Source organism: Asparagus officinalis, chromosome 8 (assembly GCF_001876935.1).
Source record: "Asparagus officinalis chromosome 8, Aspof.V1, whole genome shotgun sequence".
In the NCBI taxonomy this organism is placed as follows: Eukaryota; Viridiplantae; Streptophyta; class Magnoliopsida; order Asparagales; family Asparagaceae; genus Asparagus; species Asparagus officinalis.
In genome coordinates, this window is record NC_033801.1 from 76,896,900 (window position 1) to 76,918,718 (window position 21,819).

At 36.5% G+C, this 21,819-nt stretch overlaps 1 protein-coding gene across 1 annotated transcript; it reads right to left on the bottom strand.

Moving 5' to 3' along the window:
• LOC109819418 lies at positions 2,138-21,534 on the bottom strand. The gene is given in 7 exon segments (XM_020385139.1): positions 2,138-3,085; positions 5,420-5,642; positions 13,807-14,337; positions 14,339-14,605; positions 14,685-14,804; positions 14,885-14,967; positions 20,620-21,534. Coding segments are annotated over 7 exon segments (2,106 nt in total). The 5' UTR covers positions 20,915-21,534; the 3' UTR covers positions 2,138-2,498.

Consider the following 21,819-nt stretch of genomic DNA (forward strand, 5'->3'; position numbering starts at 1 on the left):
AGAACCAGATCACGAACGTCGTCGAACTTCAACTTGTTACTTCCCGACGAGCTACTCACTGTCGTGACTGTAGCGTTCCAACTCTCTAGTAGGGAAGACAAAAGTATCAACGCTCGAACTTCCTCATCAAACTCAATTTCAACTGAACTAAATTAGGTTGTGACCGTGTTGAGTTCATTGAGGTATTGTGCTACTGACGCGCCTTCCGCCATTCTCAGATTGAATAACCGCCGCATCAAATGAACTTTGTTCACGGCTGATGGCTTCTCATACATGTTTGAGAGTGCTGTCATAAGACCCGCTGTTGTCTTCTCCTTCGCTATGTTGAACGCAACATTGCGGGTCAACGTCAATCTGATAACACCGAGGGCTTCTCTGTCTAGAAGGTTTACTTATCCTCCTTCATCGACTCCGACTTCTTCCCCGATAGTGGTTGATACAGATTTTTCTGATATAGATAATCCTCTATCTGTATTTTCCAGAATCCAAAATATGTTCCATCAAACTTCTCAAGTCTCATTTTTCCTTCATCTGCGACCATGGCTCCCACTTAAATCTGACTTCCTCTAGATCTTTTCACGCTCTGATACCAGCTGTTGGGAATTTACGCCGACCCCTAAAACAGCAGAAACACAGTATAGAGAAAAGTACACCAAGATTTAATGAGGTTCAGCAACTGCCTACGTCCTCGGGAGCCACACAGATAATTTCTTATTAATCAATAAGAAATTACAGATCTTAGAACAGATCCCAAAATGAGATCTCTCAATACAAACACTGTAGCTACAGTATTAATAGTTCAAATGAATAATCCCTCTTTAAAGCTCTTGAGAATTCCCCTTTAATTCCCCCTCAAACTCTGAGAGCTGGGAATAAATTCAAGAAAGGGGAAGAAAACGAAAAATCGTTGCTGCGATTTTGAGTCCGCCGCCGTTTGAGAAGAACGCGCAAAGAAGAGAAGAGGGAGGTCGAGTTTTGGGTTTTCTTTTTATAAGGTAACCCTAGGGTTACGCTGGCGACAGGCTGTCGCCAGCTCACACGCAGAAATCGCCTCGACGAAGCTCATCTGCGGGTGTCAGCCTCGTCCGCTCGAACCTCGTCAGAAGCTCAACCCTCGTCCGCTCGTCTGTTCGAACTCGAACCTCGTCCGAAGCTCGACCCTCGTCCGCTCGCGAGCTCAACCCTCGTCCGCTCGTCTGTTTGAACTCGAACCTCGTCCAAAGCTCGACCCTTGTCCGCTCACGAGCTCGACCCTCGTCCGCTCGTCTGACGGTCGATCAACCTTGCCTGAATCGAGGTTTGGATCCACACCCAAACTAACATTATTGTAGTCCTGTGATTATTTCTTTGACTGTCATCTGCCAAAGAAAATTGAAAGTCCAGAACTCGACCGAAAAAAAGAACATGGACACCCATGTTGAACGTCTCCTGACTATTTAAACCATGGTTTGAAATTTATTAGCTCTTTAATAAATTTGTTGCTCCAATAAAAGTTATGATGACTTGTAAGTCCCTGCTTGAAATTACATTACCCTTCGCTAACAGTTTTTTGTTAACATGAAAGATATCGGTTAAATAAATTCTTAGTCATGAATCCTTTAAAAAAAATCTAAGTCATGATTATTTTGATGAACTATTTGGCACCTCTATGGAAAAATTCACTACGCATACATGTAGCAGCAAAATAAAAATATATTTGAGAGGCTAAACTTGAGTTTTTAATAAAGGTTACAAGAAAATTTTGATACTATTGTTATGAATGTACATGCGTGTATAACAAGATTTATTTTCTCTCCAGAATTACATACATAAGACAAAAAGAACATTACTCCTCATAATATATGGAGAACCACCATGAGGCTAAATAGAAATAGAACGAAAACGAAAACCATAGGGGCTTAACAGAATGAAATAATAGATCGAGGGCTTAATAGAAAAGCAAGATAAACGGTAAGGGCTTATCTCAATCTAGGTTTGAGGAAGAGCCTCAATTTTTTACGAAAGGCAAAAAGCTCAAACAATAGGAATGATGCCTGCAATTTTAGCCTTTTCATGATCAGATGTCTGCGAGCCCCGTTGCGATCAGATAATAATATGAAGGACTAACGCGTAAATAAAAGGATTTACGGAACTTGAGTTCTATATAAACCTGGCACTAACATTGATAATATTCTCTCTCGTTACAAATTATATAAGAACCTGCAGGGCTTGGTCCAACATCAACAAGCAACAAGGGGGAAATAATAATATGAAGGAGAGCGCCCTCATTTACACAACCAATACTTAATACTGAGGGGCCAAAACCTAAACTAGATACCGAAGCACCTCCTCAGCCTTGGTTTCTCTACACCTCCAAAAATCCCCAAACCAAAATAAAACTTCTTTTTTATGAATCCAAAATACAACTAATTGGTCCCAACTTGACATTCATGCCCCTATAAGACACTCATATATATTAGTACTATTTACAAATAGAGAGGGCGAAAATTGAAAGCCCGTCACCCTCTGCTACTAGCGCCATCAATACCAATCTCAGAATCTTGATTTTCGTCACTATCTTCATCCTTGCGCCGCTTCCTTGGGTTCAACTGCTCGGCATTTTCCACCAAAGCATCAGCATTCCTCTCGGTCAAGCTAGCCTCCGTTTGCTCATCTTCGCCTTTCGAATTGTCTAAAACAGCAATTGCTTCACACTTGGGCATACCAGGGCTCTCAGATTCCGTCTCCTTGCCGATAATTGTATCAGTTATCGCTGGTGCGCTATCTAACCTATCTTTAGTATCGACCCCTTGAATCGCGTTCCCTAGCAAATCATCATCACTCTCATTCAAGCTAGCCTCTATTTGCCTATCTTCACTGTTTGAATTGGTTTGCGTAGTCATCGGTCCACGGTCTGACATTACCGAGCTTCCAGATTCTGCACCCTTGGCGAGGACTGAACATGAAGTTAGCTTTGCCTGGGCATCAACCAGAGATAGTACTGATAGTATATCTGGCTTAGCTTGGATTTCAACCCACTGGTTCCCCAGCCAGTCTCTAGAAATTCTCAAGCTTCTCCTTTGGCATATCAGGAAGATATCTTCACCTGAGATTACAGGAACATTTTAGCTATAAAACGTTGTGAATTTAAACTCCAGAGTAGCTAGCATACAACACATGATCCCCAAGACCAAATCAATGGGCATATTATATTTAATAACGTGTGCAGCCGAAAAAACAAACAAGAAGACGGTCAAGAAGAAAGGTAGAGGGATTTTTTGAAATATGATCTCTTAAAAAGTTTAAGGGGATTTTCTTCAACTGGTTTATCCATCATTCATATTTTTATTCTCGACCAGTGCACAATTGAACGCCGTAAGGAAGCACTAGGACACTCACGGGACACGACAAGCTGACAACATGTCATGTTATAATATGATTTGCGGGCATAAAACTTAAAAGAGTTTGGACTATGAAGTACTACCAGGAGCTATTGGTGGAAGCTTCTCTTGTTATTTCAACAAGTCCATCATTGCAAGAAGAGAAGAGGCAGGTGGTGTTGGAGGAGAAAAAGCGTATGGACATTTGAAAGGGCACTGATATTACCCCCAAGCATTTGGAGTTTGGGAAGAAGCATTGTATTGCTAAAAAATAAGAACATACACTAAGCGTCCATTTAGGAAGTTGAATTCAAGTACGTGGAGTAGATTCATATCACAAAGAAGTATCTGTGTATTATATAACTTTTAGTAGCTTAGAAATCTGGTAGTTTCCCAAGCAAATTCCAGTTTTGGAGTTTCAGAAGGACTAGAGAAATTTACTATTCATGAAGCTAAGACGCTGCTCTCAAAAAGCCTAGCATGGTGATGCACTTTATTAAGAAGTCAAACAAGCGGCTATTGAAACATGTCATGTTTATGACATGGACAAAAGATGGTAGATATGGAAATTCTACAAAATCTAGACATGTCACAGAATACAAAGTTTATTTATGAATATAAAAATATCTTCATTATATCTTTCTACAAATTGAAAAGTTTGTTTGTGAAAGAGAGTTTAAGAGTCGTGAAACCAAAACAATTCAAACAAACAGAACACAGATCATCTATCAAATTCCTTAATAAATGCTTTTTAAACATGAAAAAGCAAGGGTATCATACCCACGTAGAAGTGTCCTACTGTCATTGGACAGTAAAAATAAACCCACTAATGAAAAGGTCTTCCATATTGCTATTTGATTAAAACCTTTTTAAAAGTGATTCAAATGAAACGAATATCCAAGTATAAGAAAGTATGATCGGCATTGCATTATATTATCTTGGGAAGTGGGAACTTAACACAACTATATCAGACAATTTTAATCTCATTGATCATGACTATCCACAGTTGAATAAACCATTGCACGCACATTGTAGTTGATTCTGACAGATACTATAAACTTTAAGTCAAGCTAATCAGCATTGTTCTGTCCAAAAAGTTTGACTGGCAGCAGCTCTTGCAATCAAAGGATTCAGAAGGAAATTGCTAGCGAAGGGTGAGACAGAAGATTTTGTGGAAGAGAATGTAATAGCCTGGCCTAAAACTAAATATTCATGACGACCTTGAGGACATCATGCTTTGATGAGGAAGCATTGACACAAAAACAAGTTTAACTCCGCGATTGACTTAATAATACAAGCTCCAATGTAAAGGCTAACCTAATTATACTTGGCACATATTCAATTGGTTCACAAGTCTGGCCAAGATTGGTGTGTTTTCTTACAGTGAAATATAGGAATATTAAAAGGTTCAGACTAATGAGAGGAGTCTGAAAATCAGAGGTATGTAAATCTGTGTCGTCTTTAGCTTATGTGGGCAGAGATAGTTCATAGCTTAATGTTGGCAACCTTCAAATGCTAGAAGACTTTATTAAGACTTTCATTCCACTTGTATTCGATCAATAAATTCCAATACTTTTAGTGGTGCTTCTCTGCTGATTTTTATCTGTGTGATCTTGCCATGACAGCATGCTGTTAAACTCAGTTCGATTATGCAGAAAAAGCAAGAATACATCATGAGTTTCAGCAATAGCTGATCGCAGTACTCAGAGCAACTACTACAAACAACACCATATTTGCATGAAACCAAAAGATACATATCTACTGATCATTCAAACATTAGCCCATGATATTGTAGCCCATGTAAAGGCATATACTATTTACTTATTCATGATGGATTAGTAAATTTTCTCAATTAAGATTGACTTAGGATTTTTGTTATGCAGAATTGTCGAAGACACACTTAATGTTAGATAATGGTTCATATCAGTTAACTTAATATGTCCGATTAGCTGCTCTTGCTTGTACATAAGTCAAAACTGATGTTAGGGTATACTCACAGCTTTAATCTAATGAAAAGATAAACATTTTTATAGCTCAATTAGAAGAAACAGTAGCTATACCTGGAAAATAGACTTGTACACTGTCATCTCCAGAGCTCTCTACTCCAGTTACAACGCCTTCCCACCACCCATCACTCCACCAAGCATCCACAGGGGTTCCAATCTCCAAAGCAGCATTTTCCAGAAGACAATCAATTGAGGGAGATGGTCGAATATTGAGGCGTCCTGAACATCTCATACCCAGCTTATCAGGAGCTGCCTTTCTCAAGGCAAGAACCCATTCCTGCATCAAAATAGTTGTCAAGACCAAATTAGGTTTACTCATTTCCTAACGCATAGAGAAGAGTTCAGCAGTCAAATTCCAAAAAGATGAATTTGTGGAGAAGAATGGAGAAGAAATCTCTTTATATTACACCTTTCTACTCTAAAATAATGTTTCTTATGACTCGAAGAAATAGATGGGTTGCCAGAAAGAGCAATCGATGAAGAAGGTAATAACTGAAAACTACACTTTTTAGTATAATATATTGTCATTTATCATAAATGATCCCTTTAACATTCCATGGCTGAATGAGCAACAGGAAATAGTAAGCAACTAAAGATCTTCCTACACTTGTATACATCACATTTTCAGGGCATATTCCATATTTCACAGTAAATGAGATTGTGTCAAACACCCCACCCAAAGCCCAACAAGCTTTTCATACAGATAGATAATCTTGCCAACGTTTACTACCTACCATACCCAGATGACGAACATTTAGATAGGCACTACACGATCTTCTTACGTTTAGAACGTCTTAATTTAGCAATTGCCAGATACCACAAAAAGCTTTTCCAACACTAACATGTATCGATTCATTATCTCTATCATATTCCTCATTTCAAAAAAAAGTAACAAAGTACTGATTCTCAGAACAGCAGCAGTATATATAAATGCATTCTCATGTCTGTATGTGTGTACATTGTACACATTTGTGTACATGCATGAAGCTACGCAATGTTACATTAAACGCTGGGTGCTTCTAGGCGTCAGACTTGGCGCCCAACGCTTAGTCGTCTAGGCGGGCGCCTAAGCGGTTTCTAGGCGTTTTTTTTTCTTTTTTTAATTGTGATACTTGAAGATAAATATATATATATATACTCAATCAAAGATGCATAAATACTAAAATACCAATACAATTAACTAAATTGCTTGGTTTATCAATTACAATAGCTCTTTGTATGTTTATACTTCTCAACTCAAATTATAAGTTCATCTCAACTCAAATTACAAATATGTATAAAATTCATATAAATTTTCAAAAAAAGATAGCATTTTTAGTTCCACAATAAATCATACATACTTAGATACTAAATAGCCAAAATAACAATTAACAAGGCTAGAGCCTAAGATGTTATCATTTTTTATTTTTAATTATAATAATTGATAGTGAATGTCAATGTTACAGAAAGCTTAGATGCCGGACTGGTGTCTAGGCGGATTTCTTTCTTCATTTAAGTGGTGGTCGATGAGGTTTTGTTGAAGGTCGGAGGAGGTAGTGGAGGTATTCATATTTGGAGGTTAATGGAGTTTGGAGGACGTATAGGCTATAACACATAAAATCACAACTAAGACCTACAGGGTGCAATCCACGTAAGTAGGCAATGCTCCCCTAAACGCTCGTAAAATCTAGGTGGGCAGCTTAAATACCTCCTAGGCGCTAGGTGCTATTTAGACGGTCTAGGTGCCGCCTAGGCCTAGGCGAACGCCTAAGCGGACTAGGCGGAGGTTTTTAAAACAGTGAAGCTACGTTAGCGTTAGATATAGGTGTCCTGCACAGATTTACCTGATATTTTAATACAGATAAAGTTCTTAGAATGATACTAGACTATCAGATATTTCGGATATGATCGTAATGAAGAGATCTGATTTGTCGCTAACGTATATTCTAAAAAGTTCCTAGTCAATGAAGTGTAGAAATAGGACATTATCACTTTGGGAAGACTAGTGTATACTCTATTTCTCTTTTGGTAGGATGATAATCCATCTCTTGGATCATTGATGTGAGACATCAAGATATAGTATACAAGTAACTCATTAGTGAATGAGTTGACTGAATGACTCACTGAGAACGTCTAGTTGGTAATTATACTTAACTGTCAAATAAAAGTTCTCAAGTGATATAGTACAAAGTAGTCTCTTGACCTGAGGCATGAGTGCAATATCTTACATGTCAGTATAGGTGTACTTATAATTTTACCTAACCACAGTTCTTATTGAGTTGTGCATAACGGTTCTTGTTGGGTGCATCCCGAGACATAAGTAGATATTGAGATGCCAAGATGGGATTCGTCTCTCCCAGTATAGGAGATTGATGTCATAAGATTGTTTGATATAACTATAGCCAAAAAATCATTGGTCAAGGTAAATAAGATAAACCGAGTGTCAGTGATCTTAAAAGGTTATGACTTTAATATCAACAAACACTAATCAACCTATTAGGGTTTGACAGTTTACCATACCCTAGACTCGATAGTTTGGCATTGTTTGACGAAGAGACCAGACTGTACAATGTTATCACTGAGTGGTCCTGATAAAATTATGTAAGCATCTTGCAAATATTTATCATAACTTATACTTGGGAAGTCTTCATGTGTAGCTAGTACCTCTGTTGTATTTGTGGATATGATTCACTGTCGAGTCTTAAGTTAGGCCCTAGAGTCACACCAAGCGCGTACTTGAATCCTATGAAATATAATTTATAGAGTTAAATGTGTATGATTGATATGCATATATAATTTTCACCGGATACACATAAACGATTATATGTATCAGTAAAATCAGAATGTTATATGCTTAATAAATGAATTTCAGTATTTTTTCCAATAAAGTTAACTTTTGGTCAACCGGTTGACTTTTGGTCAACTCATTGATTTTTTGGTCATATGATGACTTATTAGTTAATGATTGGAAAATTACGCAATACCGTATTTATAAAACACCGTATTGATGTAGTGTTTTCATTTATGAAATACACATTTTATTATACCTTAATTAATGAGTCATGAGATGAGTCAATAATGTGGTATGGTTTGGAAATATGGTTTTAGCACATAGATTTGATTCTTCATGACTCTTCGCATGACTCATGAGATGAGTCATTACATGACTCATGAAAGAAATTATTACATTTAGATGACTCATGGCATGACTCATGAGATGAGTCATGACATATCTCTCTATATATATGAGCTCTCTCTCTTATGGAGAGATTAATGAAAAATTGGCTAAGTGATTTTATTCATAAGAGAATGAAAGAGAGCTCTATCTCTTACTAAACTCTAGCAATCTTTGAGTAAGAGAAAGTAGTAGGATTTTAAAGTAACTCGGGTGGATATCTTACCTTGTGTCTCAAGAAGAATCCGATTTTATCAAGCTCATTTGAAGACTTAGAGATCCACTACAAGGAGGTTTACAATAACAAGGAGAACGAGCTAGGGGTTGTTCGATCTACCATCGAATCACGCAACGAAAGTAAACCTTCAAAGCTTTTGGTTGCTCTCTTTATTATATGGATCATGTTAGATTTAATTAGGATGGTCCTAGTTTGTATTTCATGCTCTCTACATGCTTAGTATTATTATACATAGTCTCGTTGTGTATTTTGCATGTAATTAGCACAAATTTCCAACATGATATCAAAACCATGGTTCCATCTAATTAAATCTTAACATGCACATCTAACTCATGGAGGACTTTATTCTTGCTTCTAATTACTAGTGTAGATGAAACTAGTTAAATAATACAAGTTGTTTTGTAATTAGTTATACTAGTTGTTGATTCAAAAATGTTATTTTTGGTTCATAAGTTTTTAAGAGTAAAAATACTTGTATAAATTGCAAAACACTTATTTACAACTGGTGTAGTTGTATGTTAGAAGCATGGTAGTCCTATTTGAGTTAGGATAATCCCTATGTTATCTAGTTTTCCAATTTGTTGCATAACTAGATAGATGCATATTTCTTAATGTTGATTAAGTGCATAACTAGATAGATGCATATTTCTTAATGTTGATTAAGTTATATGTTTTATATCATCCTGCGTGGATGATATGTTTATGGATGGTAGTGAATAACGATTTTAAACTTTGTGAGACATGACAATAATAGTTTATTGACCATAGAGTGGTGAGACCGATATTAACATAGCGTTAGTGTGAAAGATAAATAAACCTAAAACAGTTACAAAAAATATATTTAAAATAAACTTTTAACTAGTGTCAAGAAAAATAATTATGAGATATAGCTCATGGGGTGATGCCCAACCAAAGATTAGGGGTGATGCCCAATCTTTCGCACTATAGTCTTAAAAAACGGTGGTTACTTAATTAAGGTTCGATGAATATTCCCAGTGAATATCTCGGAACTCTCACATCAATCTTGCACTTACCTGGCTAGTTTAATTGTTGCAAGTATAAATATAGAGCATCTTTAAACTATATCAAGTTTGATTACGGTAAAAGATTTATGAAATCGTCTGTAGCCCTCCATCATTTCAGTTGAATACTACTAAGCTTATAAATACTTTGTTTGTTGGCTATCGTCAAGACAATACTATTCTATGGCTAAATAGTATTCATCTGTATATAAGATAAAACGATAGCTTAAGTTGGTTATACAACTTTGTTGGCCTTCGTCAAAAGTATGCATAAGTTAAATTTAAGCCTGTCAAGAAATGATGGGTCCAAACTTAACTAGCATTTTATGATTTGTTGGTCATCGTCAAAGTCATAACAGACTAGGGGCAAAATCATATCAAGAATTACAAGAATGTAAAAGATAAAAATTATCTACCAATTATCGAGTATATCGATTTGTTGGTCATCGTCAAGATTGATACATTCAATGATAATTGGATCTTGATCCTACTTGAAAACAAGGGGTTGTTTTCTGATCACCTCTTATAAAGATTTTGAGGGACTCAAAAAATAGTAGGAGGCATAACTTAGATAAAAAAATGAATCAAATCTATTTTATGTATTGAACATCTGCTAAAATATTTTTCTCTTTCAGGTCATTATATCTGGCTTAAAACTCATACTAGAACAGAACAAGTTAACCGGTCCTAACTACAAAGACTGATTGAGGAATGTTAAAATTATCCTAACTTATGACAAAGTAACATATGTCCTCACAACGCCGGAACCCGTTATAGGCCCAGAACCCACTGTAACAGACAATAAAATCAGCATAAAGTGGGATAGAGATTATTCACTTGCTCAATGCCTCACAATTGCCTCTATGGATTTGGTCCATCAGAGGCAACATGAGAATATGGACTCAATGCCTCACAATTGCCTCTATGGATTTGGTCCATCAGAGGCAACATGAGAATATGGATGTCAGATCTATATTTCGTAATACATGCCTCTATGGATTTGGTCCATCAGAGGCAACATGAGAATATGGATGTCAGATCTATATTTCGTAATACAGAAAAATTGTATGGCGAGCAACTGCGACAAATGAAGTACGCGACGTCTAGGAATTTGTTCCAGACGAAAATGATTGTAGGATCTTCTGTTGGGGATCACGTTCTCCAAATGATCGCCTATGTCAATGAACTTGAACTTTTAAACACAGGCCTAGATGCAAATAGATATACAGATATCGTTCTGCAGTCCTCGACACCCGTCAACTCCTGATTCATATCACAGTTCTTGATGATGGATTTGGAGCTCACTCTTCCTGTCTTGCTTAATTTGTTAAGACAGAAGAAAAATTCTATGAAAAAGGGACAAACACCAACCTTGGTTATAGGAAAATCTTCTTCCACTTCTAGCAAACTGGTTGCCAAGAAAAAAGAAATAAAAAAAACTACTAAACCAAAGAAAGATGTTAAGAAGGCTGTCAAGGACAAAGGGAATGCAAAAATAACGACTACATAATGCTTCCATTGTCACAAGTCAGGACATTGGAAAATGAACTGTCCTGAATTCCTAGCCTCACTCAACAAGAACAAACAAGTTGTTGCTTCATCTTCAATTGCGTTGGTTACTCTGTTACTCAGAATTATTTTTTTATAAATCCTACATCTTGGATATTAGATACCGGATCAGAATTTCACATCTGTAATTTGTTACAAGGACTGAGAAGTTATAGAAAGCTTGGTGCTGGAGAGATGACCCTACAAGTTGATAATGGTGTAATAATTACAGCAGTTACAGTTGGGGATTTTTATCTAGCTTTACCAAATAAAAACATTTTGATTTTAAATAGCTGTTATTTTGTACCAACTATGATGTGATATATATCTTTATTAGATAAAGATGGATATATGTTCAAGTTGGAGAACAATGTTATGAATATCATATATAATCAAAAGTTGATTGCTTATGGAACATTGTGTAATGGCATCTATATTCTTAATCAAAACACAATTCTGAATACTCATCACACTAATAAAAGAAAACAATCGGTTATGAATGACGTTCTTTTATGACATTGTAGACTTGGTCACATAAATAAAGAAAGACTTGGCAAGCTACATAAGCATGGATATTTAGATTCATTTGACTTTGAGTCTTATGATACTTGCAAGTCTTGTTTTAAAGGTAAAATGATCAAGACTCCATTTACGGGAACAGGAGCAAGAGTTACAGAACTCTTAGGACTGATACATAGTGATGTATGTGGTCCTATATCTACAATGGCCAGAGGTGGCTACTGCTACTTTATTATTTTTACTGATGATTTTTCAAGATTTCGACATGTGTTTTTGATGAAACACAAGTATGAAGCATTTGAGAAATTTATCAAGTATAAAAATAAAGTAAAAAACCAAACGAGCAAGAAAGTTAAAATTCTCCGATCGGATCGAGGAGGTGAATACTTGAGCTCAGAATTCTTAGGGTTTTTAAAAGAGAATGAGATTATCTCTTATGTTACTCTACCCTTTACACCACAGCTTAACGTGTCAGAAAGGAGGAATCGTACCCTATTAGATATGATATGTTTTATGATAAGTAATGCTAAGTTACTTTTTTTATTCTGGGGGTATGCGTTGAAAACAGCAGCACACTTACTGAATAAGGTTCCTACTAAAGCAGTGCCTAAACCTCCATATGAGATATGGTATGGGATAAAACCACATATTAATTATATTAAAATTTGGGGATGTCATGCTTATGTAAAAAAAACAAGATCCCAAAAAATTAAAGGCACGCTCAGTATTGTGTAAATTTGTAGGATATCCAAGGAACTCCCATAAATATCAATTCTACCACATTGATGAACAAAAAACAATTGTTTCTTGTTATGCTACCTTCTTGGAGAAGGAATTTCTTAAAAAAGAAATTAGTGGGAGCATGGTAGAACTGAAAGAAATTTCAGAAATACAAATTAATACTGATAATTTAGTAGAACCAAAAAATTCAGTTGTACCAGAAGAACCTCAACCACTCCGCAGATATCCAAGGCAATCCCATGCACCTAAGAAACAATATGATTTTCTCGTTGAAGGTAGCATGTTAGATCACGTCATAGATGATGACAAACCTTTGAGTTATCAGTAAGCCTCTCAGAGTAGGGATTCTGTTGCTTGGCAAGATACAATGAAGTCCGAAATAGACACTATGTACACCAATAAAGTATGGATCTTAAACAATGCTCCTAAAGGGGTGATACTCATAGGTTACAAATGGTTGTTTAAAAAAAAGTTGAGTGTAGATGGGAAAGTAGAGATTTTTAAAGCTAGACTAATAGCTAAAGGTTTTCGTCAAAGACCTGGTTTGGACTACGATGAAACCTTTTCTCCAGTGGCTATACTAAAGTCTATTTGGATCCTACTTGCTAGAGCTACTCACTATGACTACGAGATCTGACAAATGGATGTCAAAACTGTATTTCTAAATGGTGATTTAGAAGAGTGCATATATGTCTTAACCAGATGGATTTGATGTCATGACATATCTCACTCTATATATATGAGCTCTCTCTTATGAAGAGATTAATGAAAAATTGGCTAAGTAATTTTTTTCATAAGAGAATGAAAGAGAGCTCTATCTCTTATTAAACTCTAGCAATCTTTAAGTAAGAGGGAGTAGTAGGATTTTAAAGTACCTCGGGTGGATATCTTGCCTTGTGTCTCAAGAAGACTCCGTTTTATCAAGCTCGCTTGAAGACTGGGAGATCCACTACAAGGAGGTTTACAACAAGGAGAACGAGCTAGGGGTTGATCGATCTACCATCAAATCACGCTACGAAAGTAAGCCTTCAAAGCTTTTGATTGCTCTTTTTATTATAGGGATCATGTTAGATTTAATTAGGATGGTCCTAGCTTGTATTTCATGCTCTCTATATGCTTAGTATTATTATACATACAATCTTCCGTTGCGTATTTTGCATGTAATTAGCACGAATTTTTAACAGTTAGTCCTTGCACTTTTTTATCTTTATATTTTTACCTCTAAATTTCCACAACCATCCTCATCCCGCACATCATCGTACCGAACCTTCAGCCTCTTTTGCGACAATTGTGAAACTGTACACTTGAACCAGCAGCCTCTGATGCCGCTGTCTTGACAAAGTAACTCAACCTTATCATCAATATTGAAAGGTAGTCCCACATAATTCTGGGGTCCTATAAATTTTACTGAAAGAGGTCTCCTGATGCTTAAGTCATAGCTTGAGTTCTGATAGACCATCTTGCAATTGCTAATGTGGTTCGCATGACCCAATGCCGTAACACCAAGACGGTGAGTGAGATAACTTTTCTGTGCACCCTTGACAAATCTAATCCTTTTGGAACTTCCTCGCTTTATGGTGCTCTCATGACCAAACTCGTCCTCATCCCCCGATGCACTGCATATGTCTATGCATGAAAGAACTACCTGATTAAAATATCCCCGCAAAGTTCTGAGGTCAAAGAGTTTGAATTTATTTTTACTGTACTGTCGAAAGCAAAATCGAATTCTGCTTGCAAGAGGAGTAGGGAAGTGTCGCCAAGCATTTCTCATAGTGATCAGGTGTTAGAACAGTAGCAATATCATCCACACACTCAGCACTGATGACTTGAGAGTACGGCGTGATGAAGACTTCACATGGATGTGGAGTTGGTCGGGGTATTTTACAAGCAAATTCCTGATTTTGATGAAACCAGCGCACTTTAACCTTCTTCTGCCCTTTCTTGTCTTCATACATATCTTCCAAATAAGCAAGATAGCGATTCTCCCCTTCAGACATTACAAGAACAAAAGAATGGGTCTGCACAGTGAGAATAATCTTTTGAGAAAATTGAGACGGAACAGATAAGATTTAAAATAATAATCATAACGATGCTTACACCAATAGTGATCCCATTACGAGAAAAAGCTTGGTAGTGCCTGAGCTGCTTGCCACAAGTCCATGAAATACCAGTCCACACAATGTCCAGGCTTTGACCATACAAACTTCCACAAAATCCCTGAAAAAAAATGGTCAAAGGTTATCAAAAGAAAACTAATAAATCCAGACAATGAAGAGTACTGTCGTGTGATTAATTACCATTTGCCTATGTTGATAGCTTCCAGTATCACTTACTCCATCAAAAGACATGCCAGACCCCAGAGAGTGCCTTAATGGTGACTCTGTAGTGAAACAGTATACAAAAGCTGAGTATTCAATTCATATGGGTAATGGACAATGGATGATTGCAGATTAGAGATAAAGGTCATTATCCCAAAGGATCATATTGGAGAAATAAAGAATATTGCAAAATCAAGGTTATCATATCACAAAGAAGGGAATATAAAAGAAAAACAAAATAACCAAAACTTGTCAAAGCAATAAAAAAACATGAGACATAAACAGCCAGTTTAATTGCTAGAAAATACAGAGGCTGAGAAACCAGAGAAATAAGGTCACAACCAGCTCAAGAATACAAGTAAATCCATTAAACAATGGAGGTTGAATATCCAATGAAAAGATTTAAACTGAATGACAGTCTCTTTGCTGCAAAACATCTTTTCAAGTAATGAACAAAGTAAGCATTTAAGATGCTTTCTCTAGATCCAGCTTGCATGGAAGATCTTAGTTTCTTGCAAGTATTTGCCTTCTTAGTGCCTACCCCATGTGGGAACCATAGATAAGTGTTGCTGTCTACTAAAGCTACACCTCGTTCATCCTAAAAATGCATATTTCTAACAACCAACTAGGATTAGAGACAGTAAGATCATTACCGGAAAAAAGAGTGGAAAAAATTTAGCCTTTAAATTGATATACTAGCGTTAAAAGACAAAGATATCTAAAAGGGGCTGAAAACTAAGTTGCACGGATACGGCTATTGACGCAGAGTCAGGACACGGAAAATTTGTAAAAGGTAGGGTTCGGGGGTGACGGGACATGGTTGTAACGCATGGACTGAAATCATAATTCTGAGCTAGATGCGCAATTACCCTATGAAATCGTAGATTTAATTAAATATGGGCTGAAACAAAACCGATCTTAGTCCCATAAGTTTTAAAACTGGTTGTCAAGTGTAGAAAATATGTCCAAGAAGTGTACGATGAGTGTTTTAAAAAAATTAAAACAGGTATTGTATAATTGAGTACAATCTCAATAAATGTATTCCTATACTTTAAAAGTGTTTAGTAAGTGTCGGGTAAGGGACGTGTTTGTTACAGATACGGCTTCTAGATAGAAGAACCCATGCAACATAGGCTAAAAAGGAAAGTAGGTGAAGAAAAACATTGTTAAATAGCAGCTTAAATACAACATAAAACGGATATTGATGCGCATTAAACAAGTCAGCTGGTTGTAACTTGTCAGTGACATGCAAGGTTTATATATTGAATATAGGGGATATATCAAACAGGCAAAATCGATATCAAATTGCAGATGTTGGGAAAATACCAGGGATATGTAGTAAATATCGGAGTGACATATCAAATGATGTTCAAATTTAATATAATATCACAAAACATAATCTAAATTAACTTAAGAATATAAAATGTAAATAATTTGTTTAGAATCTCTAACCAATTGTAGAAACTTACTTAGGAAAAGAAGCAAATTACAATTTTGCCAAAATAACTTCATAAGGATGCAATTTTTACTAAAAACCTTAAAGAAATTTTGCAAAACTATATTGTTTTGCAACAAGTTATATAAAAGGATATGGTTGATATATCGAACTCGTCGAGGATATATTGCCAAAAACTTGTCAAAAAGGTATAAAGGGTATTAAGACCATATTGTTTTGTTGCAAGCCTTATAAAAGGGTATATTAGCTGATATATTAGCCTATATTTAGGATATTTTAAAACAATGGTGATATGCATGAATATCATGTGATAAAAAAATCAAAATCCTAAGCTTGTGAGTAGCAAGTGCCCAATTCGAAATCAATTGAGCGTTCATTAGAACTATTGACACCGATGCCGGCAATTAGCGGAAAGAAAAAGACACTCATGCAAGCATCACCAAACTAGTTTTAGGTGGTATATAACCTTGGTTCAATACCTTGTTATTAGTTTGGTAAAAGTTGGACCCAAATTGAACTAATTCTTTCTAGTTCAAAATATAGCTCCTAAACTAGTTCTTTTGTGGACCAACCCTTAATTGTTCAACTTTGATCTAGTTAAGATAAAACTAGGCTGGCTCAATTCTATTTTGAAGTTGTCAAACACACCCTTAGAAATTGTGAAATAAGAATGTGAAGAGGGAAGAAGAATAATGCTCAAACCCCCACCTCGAACACCCATACTGAGCACCCAAGATAGTGTCTGACACCTCTGGTGCCTGTTGTTTCTTCACGGGGTAAGGAGCTATCAGACTGAGTCTTGGATGCAACTTTTTGCAACCAAATGGGTTTCTAAAGCATTAATTATTCAAAAAAAACATAGACAAAGTGATTGCCCCAAAATAGGAGTCGGTTGGCGGTGTCTTACTCAGGTACAAGTTGATAAGCACAGAGGGTCCCTTTCGAGAGGCTAGGAAACGGCATTCAATGTCTCCTTTGTTATTTGTTGTTTTATTGAAACCCCAAAATGTAATTGCTTTAAACATTCTGTTAGAGCATGAAGAGTTACCCATACACTGCCTTGAGTAAAACATAGTTTACTCGAGTTAGACCAAAAGAGGCGCAACTTTCACAAAAAACTAACAATCTGTATAATAGCTACTTAGGCTAATAGCCAATCTCCTGCATCTCTATATACGAAAATCTAACTAAAAGCATATTATGGTGTTTATCCATCTGCTCACAGATTTCTCCTATAAAGTATCAATAACTTTCTTCTTTCCTAAGATGTTAAGGGCCATGCAGCTGGTAACTGTTGCTCACTCCCTTCTACGACTATATTTTCCTTCCTCCTTTGCCTCAGAAGCCTCCTAAGACTTCTGCTACAGCTCCACAATATAAAAACAATGTTTCAAATTGTCTATATTTCTTTCAATATTTATATTATCCAGTTTCCTTACAATATTACTTCATATATGTGCAGAAAGACCTGGCATCACTTCAATTGATGTCCTTCAAGAAGAAAACCTATGCTGATGATAAAATTTAATGCAAGGAAAAAGAAAATTTGAGAAAGAAACAACATTCTCATGTCAAATCAAGAAGAAGGCAACACTGCCAAATTAAGTATGAATTACTATGAAATGTCATCAGTAATTAGAAAATAGTGGTATCAATTGAGGTTTAATGTTTTCACAGCCAAAAATTTGAACAAGTTCAAAGTTCAATATAGAACAACAAAGACTTGAAAAGGCCACTTTTTAAAATTAAATTTAACTCAATTCAAAGCCTGCTAAAAAGTGAAAGAAGAAAAATATGCCTAAGGCAACCAGAAGCAGTGTCCAAGAACCTATGCATCATCATCACATAACCTCTTTGAGGAAAATAGGCCCATAATGGGGTTGATCAAGAATTAATTGAGCAGGATCAAAGGAAGATTAACCAAATTGAACAAGGCAGTTGTGGGCATTAGACCGCCTACCATAAAGCTTAAAAGCAGGCTGGATCAAATAATCTATGACAAATTGATGATGCAACCTAGGAGCGAAATCCAAAAATTCCCTAGACCATAAATTGGTACGTTCTCCACAAATCTCAAAATTGAGAAAGAATATATGGTGTTGACTAGTGAAGATAGTAGAAGGGCTGGTCAACGTTGGAGAATGCAACAAGTGGACATTTGAAGGTTGCTCTAGGAATTTCCCAAGAGTAATAATGCACATTGATTTGCCCTTGGAAATAGCAAAGGATGAAGGCTATAAATTATAAAAGGGTGTGTGCTAGTGTTAGGAAGCTATCTTCTTATGCAGAAAGAATATCCTCTTGTAGTTCTTGAGTAATCGTTGTTCTTTGAGGGATATGAGATTCAAATTTCATCCATGCAAAACTTGTATTTATTGGTTTGTGAAGATAGTGAATTTTCTTTGTGAAAGACCATGGAGATAGGTGTGTTTGGCTAATAGTTGCATAGAATCCGGTTCGTTCCGGTTCACAGGACGGTATAGGAGCGTGATACGCCACTTACTAGGAATCAGATACGAGGAGATACGAGGAGGGCAGGCTTATAAGGTACGCTAGGGTAGATGGTATGCTTTAGGTTTGGTTCTTAAATGTAGAAATTAAAGGCTTTACAAGAATCAAACTTAAGAAATATGCTAGTAAATATCAGTAATGGTAAAAGAACCTTCAGAATCATGTTACAATAAGGTATGCATACTTTACTCACTTAACTTTCTCGTGTTCTTTGTTGTTTATTCTTTTTAAAAAGAGTTCTTTTAACTGGTTTGAATTTTAAATCCAGTCGCTGAAGTTGGTGAATCAAGTCGTATTACACGCGAATATGGGAGGATTGAACCTAGGTCGTGGTTCGCTTAGCATCCCAAGTTCTTGACTTTTATGATCCACATAAAAAATATGTTGTGTTGTTTTGTTGTTCGAACTCCTTATTGTGTGTGGATGTTGTAGGATCCATTAATCCCCAACATAAATAACTCTGGCAAAGAAGACAAAGAACCATCAAAAGTTCTTATAACAAATTGCATTAACACTTAAGGCACAAGGTAAGCCAAACAACCAACTCGACAACAAAAAAACAAATAACAAAATAACGAATATAAAATAGGGAAAACTACACTAAACCCCCAGGAAGTTTTAGCATTTTGCAATTAACCCCTAATAACTTTCAAAATCATGCTAAACTCCCTAATAACTTTTGTGTTTTGCAAAAAAATCCCCAGTAAGTTACTGCATTTTTCAAATAACTCCCATAAATCCAAAAAACAATATAAAAAGACATTTTGAAAGTTATTAGGGGTTTAATGTAACTTACCCAAAAGAGATTGTGGGTTTTCTGCAAAAGTTGTTGGGAGTTTAGCGCGATTTTGAAAGCTATTAGGGTTTACTATAAAATGTTGAAAGTTCATGGGGCTGTAGTGTAAAATAACTACAAATGAAAAGTCACCACAGTGCTCCAACTTTCAGTGTTGCCTTGCCTCTTGGAATTTAAAAGGCTCAATAAGCACTCTAAATACCACTGAATCAAGTTTCACATAGCCAAACACCTCGAAATGCTCTTGAATAACAAGAGAGATGCATAATGGCCCTAACTAGGTGGTACTATAAGGATCGGAAAATGGAGAGAAGTACGTCCTTAAGTGGAAAGGTAGTTCCCATCTTCAATATAACAAGGAAAGCCAGACACTTCCAATGAAGAACAAAGGAAGTAGAAAAGATTTCCACACAATAACTTGCCCAAATGTTAGAAACCAACTCAATTGTGAGATCAGTGAAGCCTATATGTGGCGAACGTAGATTAACCATATCCCAGTTAATGATATGGCATAGCTATCAGGTCAATATTCTGGTGATGGATGTATGACACAGAATCAATTGCAATACCTCGAAACTCACATAAATCTTCAACGAACGGGTGTGAGTAGAGATGTAAACTTACCAAATAAACATCAAACTAAGTGATTCACAGTTCAATCATTGTGGAGATCACTAGAGGCTCTTAAGACTAGAAGCAAATTATATGTGCCAGTGAAACCTGATAAACACAACTACTTTTGACATTAAGTGGTTATTAATAAATTTTCACATGAAAGTGCTATAACTAAAGTCAAAGAAAATATTCTTAATATTTCCCATGCCATTAATTCTGCTACGTAAATCTGCAACTATTCAGGGAAAACAGATGCAAAGCGCACTTTAATACAAAAAGTGCAATTTCACTTAGAAAATCTAAATAGTCCAAACAAGATTAAGAGCAAGAAATTACTGAAATAATTTCGGGAGCTCATCCTCCCCGGAATAAACGAAGTGAGCCAATCAATGACCTCTCTCCTCGATCTCCACTTAAGGGGCAAAACCCCAGACTTATCGAGGCCGTAGGCCTGGGAGAACTCCTCCGAAGCCACATAAAGCATGTGTCTCAGGCTCCTCTCAGTTCCAACAACAGCAAGATAGGACTCCCCTGAGGAGTCCTCAAGGTAGTAATGAACCAAACGGCTCCCTCTCTCTTGATTTATGTATTGCTCCCTCCACTCCACAAAATCAGGCAAGTTTTCTGACATGTTGATGAGTTCCAAAAAAAATAGAACCCTTAGAAACCCAACTCAAATAAAACCTACAGACAACCAAATGCCCTCAACATCACAAGGTTTGATAGGGCTTTCAACAGAAAATCCGGCAGGCAAAATGGAAGCTGGGTTTTGCCCAGAACCCCTCAAAGAGAGATGGGTCTCTCTCCCAAGCCCCTCTCTTATGAGTTGGAAACCAAATGGGCAAACAAAAAATGAAAAAACTCAAAACTTTTTTCAGGGTTTTCTAAACATAGCCCAGGGAACTGTAATTGGATTTTGCAGGAAACCAGAGCTTCCGCAGAGAAATCTTCAAACTAAGAGATGGAATCTCACCCAAAATCCTAATGGGTACAAAAAAAACCACCAAATATGCAAGGATTAGTACAAAAATCAAGGGAATAGAACTGGGTTTTTCATGGGCATATACTATTTTGGGCAATCACAAAAGAAAAGGGACGGGTTCCCTCAGGAAAAAAAAATCATGGCAACGAGTCATCAAAGCAGAGAGAAGGGGAGAGAAAGAGAGAGCAGTTTGCACGCCGACATGATGAGGTGATGGAGAAGAAGTAGAGGAAGAAGAAGGGGGTAATGAATGGAGAAATTAAAATAGAGCTATGGTAAGGTTTTTGGTTATTTTCGTCATAGCCCCATACTATTAAATATTTTGAAATTCGTGCTGGCACCTAAAAGTCTTTCAAGTTGTTTTCAAGCACCCACTCCAACTTCGGGGTTTTTACAAACTTTGTATATCGCATAACCCAATGAACGTCATTAGGGGTGAACATTAATTGGTTTGAGCTTGATTAAACTGACGAAACCAACTAACGTTTGACGGTTCAGTTCGATCTTTTAGAATATAGTTTGGCTGGTTCTGTTTGAGAAAATTTCAATCCAAA